Source organism: Suncus etruscus, chromosome 5, assembly GCF_024139225.1.
Source record: "Suncus etruscus isolate mSunEtr1 chromosome 5, mSunEtr1.pri.cur, whole genome shotgun sequence".
Lineage (NCBI taxonomy): Eukaryota > Metazoa > Chordata > Mammalia > Eulipotyphla > Soricidae > Suncus > Suncus etruscus.
The window spans coordinates 127,970,631-127,982,873 of record NC_064852.1 but is presented as its reverse complement, the minus strand read 5'-3'; the positions used below and the strand labels follow the sequence as shown (position 1 = coordinate 127,982,873).

Genomic DNA, 12,243 nt, shown 5'->3' with positions numbered 1-12,243 from the left:
AACACAATGGCTAAAGGGTAATGTTTAGCCTTTTGCTTATGAACTGAGTCACCCTTGCAGCCAGGAATTTCAAAATAGTAGTTGCACCTCTAGCTTTCCTCTCTCAAGACTGCAAACACCATATCCAGGCCTCCCAGGAACACTATTGTCAAGTCTCTTTGTTCTTATCAGCTGTACAATGCCTGGCACCTGTGTAGATGTATACAGACCCTGAGATTCCTCACATGTAATTGGATTCAGCCTTTGGATTCTTGACCTTTTTGTTTGTTTGTTTTGGGGCCACATCTGGCTGTGTTTGGACTCTTGATCCACTGTCTACTATTTACTCCCCAGCCATCGAGACTTCAGGCTCTGAATTTTGGGCAGAGTGAGTTGTGTGTCTTCAGCCCTTTCTCTTTCAAGTAGCTCTCACTGGCTATCAAACAAATTTGCAACTGACAGGGTTTTATATTCATTGCTTTGTGTATTATCAACAAAGCAGTACTGCAGCACACATGGAAGATTTAAAAAATTACTCAAAAGGTTGTAAAGTTTGTGTGTGTTTCTTCTGCTTTTTCTTTTCTATGTGTAAGGGGTCCCAAACTAGTGATCATTGTATTAAAGTCAGTTTTAAATATTCATATATTACAAGTATTTTCCTTTCCATCAGCTAATTTTATTAAGGGTCATTTTCTGATGATTGTGTTGTATCTCTCAGTGGGATTTTGCTTATTTTATCTTACTCCTCTTACTGGACATCTAAATTGCCTCCAATATATCTTTGCTAAAGATCATACTTGAATATTTTACATACATAAAAGACATAGTCATATGTCTTAAGAGAAAAGGTTTGTGCTAAATTTTAGAATGACTTTTCTGGGAGGCTACAAGGTAAAAGAACTGGTTAGGAAGAACTTGCTGAACTCTCTGAACAGCTTAACTATTCATCAAGAACATCATCAAAACTCACTCTGACAAAAAAAAAACTTGAGGGACTAAAGGGATTGTTGAGCAGGTGAGGTACCCCAGATGGTCCTCCATCACTGCCAGGAATAATTTTTGTGTTCAGAGGTAGGAGTAACCCCCCTGAGCATTACCAGGTGTGACCCAAAATTTAAAAAAAAATGAGGGGAAATAATCCTAATTATGTTTTAAATAGTATTAAAATATGGGTGTTAATAATTCTCAATACTATTTTGTCTTTAATAGGCTTATTATGCCCGGGATGCTCTGGCTAAAAATCTCTACAGCCGCTTGTTTTCATGGTTGGTGAATCGAATCAATGAAAGCATCAAGGTACCTGTCTCTGTAACCTAATTGGTTGTAATCAGTGGTGTGTAGAGTGAAAACTGTTAAGCTTATTTCGTTTTATATTTGGAAAACAGATGACCATCTCTATAGAGAATGACCAAAGAATTTACTCGGTGCAGAATTAAACTTAATTCTGCCTGATTAGGTTTTGCCATGTTTGTTATATGAAATCTCACCTGTGCATCATCATAGCCTTTGAGTTATTCTGAGAATCAGTATCCCAGGTCTTGAATGTGGCTCATCATCTCTCTAGTTCAAGCCTTGGCTGAATAGGTCACTTGGCTTCTTTAGCTTCCGATATGCTCTTCAATAAAATGAGGGCATTGAACTAAGGGGTATTGAAAGACCCTGGTTATGGTAACATTCAGTGACTTTTTATAGTTGTTACATTAATTGTCATCAATTATTAAAATGTCTTGAATATTCTATACCAGTACCTCATATCATGTGTTAAAAAAACACCCAAATTACACTCATTCTCCCAGTTATGGATGCAATTCACATGGTATCCACTTGTTTTTCTATGATTTTAGTATTACATTGCATTGCTTAAATTAACCCATTACTTTGAAACTTACTTTAAAGGCGCAAACAAAAGTGAGAAAGAAGGTCATGGGTGTATTGGACATTTATGGCTTTGAGATTTTTGAGGTAAGCCTTTTTCCCTCTATATTTTGCCTTATCTTTATTTATGGGGAAAAATTGAAAATTCAACAGATAACATGTAATATACTGGATAAACTTTGAAATTATAAATAGCCTAGATATAAATGAAGTGATGTGCATGCATTGTAAGTGGGAGTGTGAGCAATTTAGAGTCAGTGTTATTATAAAATAACTTTTTGTAACAGTACTTGACTTTTGAAATTAGAAACTGAACCTCTTGTTATGAATTTTTTTCAGCAAGGTATAGGAACATTATTCCTGTGGCCATTGGTTCATTAATAGATTCCTTGGAAACAGAGTCAGGATGGTGCCTGGGGGAAAGCCAGGAATAAAAGAGTCAGATACTGGCCATGGGCTGGCCAAAGCCAATGCTTTTATCCCCGTGGGACTTGGGAAGAATTGTTTGAGTATGCTTGCAAATAATCATGGCGCCAAGATCTGGATTGCTTTTAAGATCCCATCCAGCTGGGATCTTAAAATACGATTCTGTGGTAGAGAGTGAAATAACTTCTGCTGACATTCATAATGATTTTTTAAAGACCCCATGCTTATTATATCCTATACTTATCATTTCCTGTTTACCCTCATGCTAACTTTGACATTTAGAAGCTGCTATGAGGCTCCCTTTAAACATTTTTCTTACTTTTATGAATGGTATGTTAGGTTGGTTCAGGAAGATAATTCAAAGATCAATTTCCTTCTTCTTTAATTCTCCCCTCACAAATAAAGATTTGTTAAATTCTTTGAGTATTGAAATGCTGCCCAGAATAACTACCCAAAGAATGTACATTGTCTAAATTACAAAATCCTCAAACTCTTGGATATACAATCAGACATTTCCTGCCTCCAACTCAGGTTTTTTTGTTTTTTGTTTTTTACCATCATGACCATTTTCTTACTCTTCCCTGCTTGATTGATTAAATTAAATAAATTGATATTTAATAGCTAGAGTTAAAAAATTAAAGACTAACTAAAATGTTGCATAAGTTGTACTCCATCTTTATAACAAGCCCCTAAATTAGCTAGTTACTGTTATTCCTATTTTATAGGAGAACAAGTAAGATTCTGAAAGTCCCATAATTCCCCTTGAAGGGCAGGCCAGAGCCTCAACCCTTTTCATATTTCAATACAGGACCAACTGAATCACCATTTCTTCACCATGGGCCCTTTTCACTTTGTTCTCTATTCGTGAGAGCCCTCTCGTTGGCCCCCATGTCTCATGTCATGAGCTCCTATTTATGCCATTTTTATCTGTAGCTCTCTTGGAGGTCCCTGGGAAACTTCTGGCCTCATGACTGAGAAACACTGTACTACGATAAAACACTTTTCTTAAATGCACAAGGTTCTAGTATCCAAAAAACTGAGAAAAAAATAACCAGTATTATGTTGCTTATGTTCCCTGTTTCCACACTGCTGCTGGCCATTACTCCCAAGTTCTGGTCAATATTAGGAACCTTGACGAATGCCTCTTTGTGACTGGTGATAAGACTTGTGCTGTGCTCTGGTCGCTTGCTTTCTGAAGGCCTTCAGAGCATTGCTCTCTTCTGTAAATTTATGAAATTAATATTCCTGTATGTGACTCTGCCAAGTATACTAAAGACTATCGCTTTGTAGGAAGGAAGAATTTCAGGTATGTGAATTCAGAGAATCTGTTGAACATGATTGGAAATCATAGCGCCAAAATTAATCTTTGTGTTTGTTTTTTGAACCACACACAGCAGTGCTCAGGAGTTACTCTTGGCTCTACACTCAGAAATCACTCCTGGCAGGCTAAGGGACCAGAAGGGATGCCAGGGATTGAACCTGAGTCAACCAAGTGCAAGGCAAAAACACCCTACTCACTGTGCTATCACTCCAGGCCCAAAATTAATTTCTTTTGAGCAGGACCTCAGGTTACTAGCATCACTGCTCAGGCTGAAAATCAGTTATTCTTCCTTATAGTTGACAGGGAAAATAGTTTTTCCTGACACAGTTCTGGTCTAAATTTAGATGATGTTATGAGAAGCACTAAAGCTTGGATAGCCTAGAAAATAAAAAGAAATATCACTATCTGCAGAGATATTTCTAAAACCAACAAGTTATTGATCCTTAAGTCCATGGGCAGGTGCCGAGTGTCTAGAACCACAGTTCATGGAAACCTTATGACAGTTTTAGCATTTTGATTAGACATCGGCTCTCTTTCATCTGTCATTTGAGGATCTAGATAATCATGGTGAAAAGACTCTGACAGTACTTGAGAAACTGAATTTTGCCTTCGTAAGCAGGTTGATTTGTGCGAGGTAGTTATTTCCCACACATTTACTGAGTGCTGAGTTGAACCTTGTTCTATGGGTGAATGAGATAGGTTGTCTGTTGCATGTAGCTTTATAATTTTGTTCTTAATATCTAAGGGTTTTTGCAGGCTGGGAGACACTATCCTATCTGATAGGAAAGTCAATAATGAAACTAAATTATTTTTTAGAGAAGATGTTTTCTATTGGTCAATAGAAATAATAATAATAATAATAATAAGAGCAGATGGTGGGTGTTTGGATGGAAACATCCTTTAACTTGGTGCTAGAAAAATATCTGTCATCAGTTCAGGAGTATTTTTTATCAGTACATAATACAAGTTTCTCTTTAGTTCATCTTTTTTGGGCCAGAGTGAGCAGGGCTCAGGGCTGACTGCTAGCTGTACACTTAGGGATCACTCCTGGTGGGCTCAGGGACCATAAATGGACCTTGATCAAATCCAGGTCAGCCATGTGCAAGGCAAGCATCCTACCTGCTATACTATTGCTCCAGCCCCTTCCTTTCCTCCACGTTGTTATTGGACTTTAGTTTATTAAAAAAAAACTTGTATTGTTTCTCTAAGTGTTTTTTTCTTTCTACAAAGGAATTACTCAATAGTTCTCAAACATAGCCAAAAATTCTATACCCCAGACCAATAACACACATTCTCTGGGTGTGGAATTCTGGCAGATATATATGTTACACTAATTTTTATTGTTTCAAAAATGTACTTAACTGTGTCTTATTTATACTGGAGGTAGAGGGAAGAAAATGTTTTGGGGATAGAACCTAGGACCTCACAAGTGCAAGGGATGTACTTTACACTTGAGTTACATCCTCAACCCTGAGTAACAGTATTTACATCCCAGGTGATTCAGGTATGAATGAAGGGTAAGACTCTCTGGAGGTTCAAATCCAGATGCCCCCTCCAAAAAAAAAAAAAAAAAAAAAGACTCTCTGGAGGGAATCTAAATGCTATATGTGTTCCTTTTGCTGTTTGGATCTCTACAAAATGTCCCTCATTCAAAAAAGACCTATCCTCATGGATACTTTGTCTCTGACACCTCACCTGTGTATATAAAAGAGACCCAAAATGGATAGGTGACTTGTTACCCTTTTAAACAGAACCTTTACTCAAAGCAAATTCCAATCTGACAGTCTGTACCCTGTCTTAGGAAGTTCATTGGATGATTAGAAATTAATTTTCTTTCTTCACAAGATAATGTTTTTTCATCATTAATTGTTCTTCATTTTTCTCTTTAAACTGTCTCAGATTAATCTTTCCAGATCTCAATTTTGAATAGTTTGCTTTTTCTTACTTATAAATAAATTTAATTGGGGTAAAAGGCAGGATGAATATTTGGTTTTAAGCCTTAGATATTTTTAGGAACTCTTCGAAAGAGAACTAGAATATTATTTACATAGTACATTGCCCAGGTGACAGAGGACATTTTCTGAAAATCTCAGTAGACTTAAAACTCAGGATTGGAAATATACAGAAGCCAGAGCATTGAACACAAAAAAATTCAGGACCTTAATATTCCCACAAACTGAAGTCCAGAGGATCCGAGTTTAACTGTAAGTATTCAAAATTCACATCAATGCAGAAATGTAAATTACTGTGATATTGTTCGGCCAACAAAAATGTATAGAGATTCAAGTGATAAATTATAGAGACAATTATGCCTCTGTTTCTCTAAGGAAAGGAGGGGGATAAGGACTCTGTCTTTGGAACACCAAAGAATCTCTTTAAAAATGTATACAGTTAAGAAACAGAATGAGTTTCTTTACTGTTTTTAAAGGAATCAGGACACTGCTATTAGTTCCCATGAAAAATCATTTTTCAGTTGCATTGCTGAAAATCTTTCATACACTTTAGTCTACCTCTAAAAGGAAGAGAAAAACTGATGCACTCAACTATGGGGTGATGATACATGAATTTACAGAACATTCTATACTGTTCTTCTGGTGCCTATGATCTAATGTGTTTAGAAAACAGATTAATTGACACTGATAGCAAAAAACAAGGTAAAGTGAATTAAAATTTTTAGAGTAGAAAAATGTATCTGTATATCCTGGTAGAACATGAGTCCAGTTTAACAAAGGCAGAGAATTTTTATCCAGACACTCCTGTTCCTTTACAAAATTAAGTTTGGATATTTTATAACTTAAAATAATGTCTTGTGATAGCTCAAGAATATTTATAGCATGCTCATAAAATAATAAGTGCTAGTTTTTCAAAACATGAAATTCAGGGGCTAGAGAGATAGTACAGTATAGATAGGACTCTTGGCTTTGCTTGTGGCCAACTGGGTTCTTTTTCCCACACCACGTATGATCCCCTGAGCCCCAGGAATAATCCCTAAATACAGAGCCAAGAGTAAGCCTTGAGCACTATTGGGTGTAATACAAAGCTAGAAAAGAAGAAAATTCCAAACTATGAAAGATGAATTGATTCATCTTTTATTCTAAATATCTGATAGGTATGAAAATTGGTAGGCAGTTTAGTAGGAAAATTGAGTGATGAATGTCTTGACAGCCAAAGCAGGACATCAATTTCATTTTTTTTTTTTTTGATTGAGCAATTTCATTGAAGCAAAATTTCAATTGTTGTAAGTCAGCAGCCTTTATTCTTTGTGGCCTTCTGAACAAGTCCAATAGTCATTGATTGAAGTATGATGGGCTTGAAGCCCAGGTTATCTCAGCTAATAGCTGGCTTAAATGTTTCTAAAAGGCAATTGATTTTAGTTACAGGCAACACCTTATCTTTCAAGCTTTTGCCTTTCCTTTTTCATGTGTTATAAAGTGTTGAAGAGAAAGGATACAATCTAAAATAGATTTTAGAATGCAAATGGAAAGATTAAAATAGCTCATAATATTATGTACATAATTATTCTTGCTGCAACTTTTAAACAGTCTTTGAAAAATAGTTAAACAGTGCTTGAACTGTCATTCTTTTCCTGTTTATTTCACTGAGTGCTTATCTCAAAAAAGAATGTTATATATTTAAAGGGAAATTGTCTAAAGATTTAGCCATCCATGCAGTTTTGTGACACAAACAGGATCAGGGGCCAGTGTGATTGCGCAGTGGGTAGGGCATTTGCTTTGCATGCTACCAACCCAGGTTCGATCCCTGGCATTCATAAGGCCTCCTGAACCTGCCAGAACTAGTATTTGAGCTCAGAGCCACTAGTAAACATTAAGCACTGCTGGGTGTGGTCCAAATACTTCCCCAAAGAAAAAAGATCATATTTAATGTTTTTCTCTTGTAGCCTTTTTGATTTCTGAAAGTAAGGCAGCTTTTGTTGTGTGCCCAGTTTTTGACATTAAGACTTTTTGTAAATACGGCTTGTTATACAGGTTGAGTGAATGCATTATATATTTTTTTTGTAGGGACAGCATTAAAGTAGAGCTAGCTCTAAAGACTTTAAGTGCATGTTTGCCAAGATACCCAGCACATTTGAAAGCAGTTGTATAAAGTAGTTTGACTTCTGTAGCAGATATTGCACTGAAAACCTTACAGCTTTCATATAAATATAATGATTTCAGGCTTGTGGGCATGTCATGGAACTCTCACCCCTAGCTCTCGTGTATAATATTTGACTTCAATTCAAAGTGTTCAACTACTAAAGAAAACCAATAAAATAGTTGACTAGCAGTACTTTAGGGGCACTCACAGCAAAATTGAGGGTCCTTGTGATCTAGTGGTCAACCCTAGAACTCCTACATGTAAAGCTTTCGGTAGGGCCCTTAGCCACATTTCCTTGACTTCATCCAGCCCTTTTTGCTTTAATAAACTGAACGTTTTTATTTAAACGTGCCCATTGTTTTCCTATATCTGATATGTTCCAACCTTATTGTAAAGATGGACAAACATTATGGTGTCCTCTTTATTTTGCTTTCTTCCTTTTTAATATTTATTGCTCTGATAGAACCATATCCTAAAGATACAAATGATCCTCTGAAAAGGGAGAAGTTATCATTAACATTATCCTTCTTTTGTCTGTTGGTTGGTTTGGTTTGGGGCCACCTCTGGTGGCATTCAGGGATTACTCCTGGCTCTGCAGTCATAAATCACTTCTGACAGGCTTGGGGGACCATATAGGATGCTGGGGATTGAACCTGCATGCAAGGTAAAATAAATGCTCTACCACTGTGCTATCAACCACTCCAGCTCCTTATTAATCTAAAGTAACTGTGTTATTTTTTAAGGATAAGAGTTGTCACACAGTGGTAATTAAGGGACTGTCCAGTGCAGGGATTCAAACTCAGGGTTCCTTCATTTTATGCACTGTATGTTCTGGTCTTTTGAGCCACTCTCTTGGGCACTAGGGTTTTTTGGTTTTATTTTGTTTTGTTTTGTTTTGTTTTGTTATTTAAGATCTTTCCAGTGAACCAGTGGATCTATAGAAAGGAGAGACTTGAATTTTTCTGAAGGAATCCTTTATTTCAATTCTGGTCTCTTAGATATTCTAGAATAAGTGCTTTGTGATGCACTTGGTATAAATATATGGTGACCCTCTCTAGAGCCAAGACATCTTGCTTACCTGTGTTCCCTAGAGCAATCTTCTTACAGAGAGTAATTGTTGGACTTGATTCAAGAGGATTGCATCCTAGAAAATTGTACTTTAGGGCTGGAGCGATAACGTAGGGGTAGGACGTTTGCCTTGCTCACAGTTGATCTAGGACCAACCTTGGCTTAATCTCCATCATCCCAAGCCAGCTCCCCCAAGCCAGGAGCGAGTTCTGAGCGCATAGCCAGGAGTAACCCCCAAGCGTCACTGGCTGTGGCCCAAAAACAAAACAAAAAATTGTACTTTATTTTTTTTTATTTTTATTTTTTTATTTTTTATTTTTTCTTATTTTATTCCGTACTTTATTATATTTTAATTCAGGTTGTACATTCTGAAGACATTCTTGGAAGTTTTATTTTTATCTCTCAGTCTTTATTGAGAAATGTTAGCTTAAACCAGTGTTCGCTTTCATTAATATTTTTTTCTATTGAAGTGTCAGAGTTTTCCATGAGACTAAAGTTGTTTCATATTTCCACTTTGTCCCAGTATTTTGAGATCCCTCGTTATCCCACACAAAACAGTGGTCTTCAATCACGGTTCCATGGACCAGTACTGATCTACTAGTGTAGAAAGGTTGAAAACCACTGATACAGCCTAGTTATTATAAATGCTGTTTCATGAAGTAGTATGAAAGATGGTGCTGATTTAGACTTACAAAGTTTGAAGAACACTGGGTTAGAAACCAGAGGGGCTGAAAATCTCTCCGTGGAACATGGATAGAAAAGTAGAGAAAAGGAGGTGAATCATTTCTCAGGAGCAAGCTCTTTCCCACTTCCTCCCATGGAGACTGAGTCATGATTGCAAAGCGTGGGAAAATGTTAGGCTCAGGAATTGCAGACTACCCTCTCTGTTCTTATAAATATATTCAAATGTCACACTGTTTCTGGAACTTCATCTTTTTGTGATGGTCTAGGGAGAATCATATAAAGGGGAGGGAAAACTTCGTCATGTTTAATGACTGTATATATGAATCAATGCTCATAATCTGTGTTGCCATTATAGAAGAGATACCCAGGATGTTTTGAATATCCTCCAATTTATCAATTTTTGAAAGTTATTTTTTATGCTTTCTGAAGTATTATTTTCCTCAAAATAGACAGTATCAGTAAGTGAAGTTTAGGTCAAAAGGAATGCGACTATATATTTTTTTCCATCCTAATAATCACCTTGGTGAATCATACCATGATTTTGGAATCTGTGAGACAGACTCTCCATTGATGATCAGGTATAATATGGGGAAGCGAGTTGGATTCTGCCACTTATTTTTCCTTTCTGGGGAGAGATGACTCTGTGTTGCTCAGAGCTTACTGCTGGCTCTGCACTCAGAATCACTCCTGATGAGTCACATACGTGGTGTGATCAAACCTTGGTCTGCTGTGTGCAAGGCAAAGACTATACCCACCGTACTGTCTCTCAAGCCCCTCTGGCACCTTGTATTTGAAACGTTGACAGAGAACTCAGAGGGTGGGTTGCTGTGATAGGAGGAAAACTGCTTTTGTATGGAGCAAGTCTCTCTAGTCATTTGGTGACTTCCAACTGTTGCTTTACTGGTCCCTGGATTACTGTTTACTACACCTACTATTTCTTGTAGAAATCTGTAACGATGGAAGTGCTAGACTCACATGTCTCTGGACTATAAGCCCTTTGACCGCTGAGTAGTTATTTCATTTAAACCTTTTTTGTCTGATTATGAGTAGCTCTCACATGGCAGAACCACAGTTTAGACACCAATTTAGGAATCGCAGGCCTGGCCTTGTGATTGGTCAGACCTATATCTTGATTTCAAGTGGTAAGCCAATGAGAAATAGAACCTGAATGATCCGTCATCTGCACCCATGAATAATTCTCAATGAGTATTTCCTTTTAGAGTTATTGCAAATTATGAACTGACTGCATTTTGTGTAATCTGTCCCCCTTTGCACCAGAATGCAGTAAGTATGATGTGTTTGCAGTGGCACTCTGTTGCATGCTCCTTTGTTAATAGCTGCTCCAGCTCTGTGAATTTCACAGTAAATGGCCTTTGATTAACTGTGTGAAGTGGAGAATTCATGCAGGCTTTGTTTTTGTTTTTAAATTGAAAGCAAAGTTAACCTTCTGCCATCAATTATGTATGAAGTGTGAACTGTTGCCTCTGGTTTCTAATCTGCTTGTGTGTATTCCGTAGTCCTGTTCTGTAAACATGCTGCTCAGTGTCTGCAGAATGGGTCTAATGATGCTGTTTTCTCCCTTTTACTCATTGGCTGTCATTTGAACATTCAAAATAGTTGAGTTTAAATACCTGTGTGGGCACAGACCTGATAAATAAAATTTGTTTATTCTATGAATATGTTGTCTTAAAATGAAAAGGCAAAAAGAAAAGAGCTTTGCATATAAGTCATTAAAAATTGAACTTTATTTACAGTTTCCTTTTGTGTTAGTGATATTATATGATGGTTTATTTTACCAGAGCCAGAAAACCAAATTTTTTCTTATGCTCATAATAGTTCCATAAGGCATCTCTACCAGATTGGCTTCTGTTTTTGTTAAGCTCTGAAGAATGGAACACATGGTTTTTAAATTTTTTATTTGCAATGAGTACTGGGGGTGGAGCTATCTGTTATGTCTCCAAAACAAAAACAAAATCCGTAGGATTTTCCTCAGATTTCTCAGATTTATGACTAGGATAATTTACAGGTGTGGTGGTGGAATATGGTCTGATCTATCATTTTTTAGTCTTAGGTGGGACTAAAGTTGCTTTTGCTAGATGAACTTTAAATGTACTTGATCTTTTTGCTTTCACTATTTTTAAAGAGCTGAAGGCCAGTTGCTTATACTCAGAGGGAGTGGCAGTTTCCACCATTAAACCTTGGCCTTTCTACCTCTTTGGCAGGTTAGTGGGAGGAGGAGAAGTCCATCAAGTCTTCAGTGACAGGGTCACTCCCAGCACCACTGTGTCTCTTTGCAAAGGGTTTCAGAAGGTGGAAATAGAGGTGAAAATAGCATTTTGTTACCCAATCTGCCTCTTCCCGGATAATGTAGCTTTTTGGTGAAGTTTGTTGACACAGCAAACATGCATTTTGTGTCCTTGCTATGTGCAGCTGTATGTTAGATCCTGTGAGTTATTTAGGAATGTTTTGGGCATGAGTCTTTTCCATAAGAGGTAAGATGAGATAACTGATAGGAAGGTAAAGCCAATGGAAATGATGACAGATAAATGTGTGAACCTTATAAGAAGACAGGTTAATCCTAGCTGGGGAGACATGTTCATGTGTTGAATTTCTGAAGTCTGCATCTTCCTCATTCAGTCACTATCATTTTTTAATCAAAGCCATATTGAATACTTGCTAGGCTTGAAGTACTATGCAAGGCATAGATGCACTTTATTGATGCCAATTTCTGCCCTTCAGAATACAGTCTATAAGTCAGAGAAATAGGAAACTCATTTTACATGTATGAAAATACC

The 12,243-nt window shown here is 37.0% G+C and overlaps 1 protein-coding gene across 1 annotated transcript in view; it reads left to right on the top strand.

The window, feature by feature from the left end:
• MYO1B (myosin IB) overlaps window positions 1-12,243 on the top strand; it is a 179,305-nt gene that overhangs the window by 123,393 nt on the left and 43,669 nt on the right. The window contains exons 12-13 of the mRNA XM_049773173.1: window positions 1,189-1,275; window positions 1,876-1,941. Coding sequence (XP_049629130.1) covers window positions 1,189-1,275; window positions 1,876-1,941 — 153 coding nt within the window. The remainder of the gene's footprint in view (window positions 1-1,188; window positions 1,276-1,875; window positions 1,942-12,243) is intronic.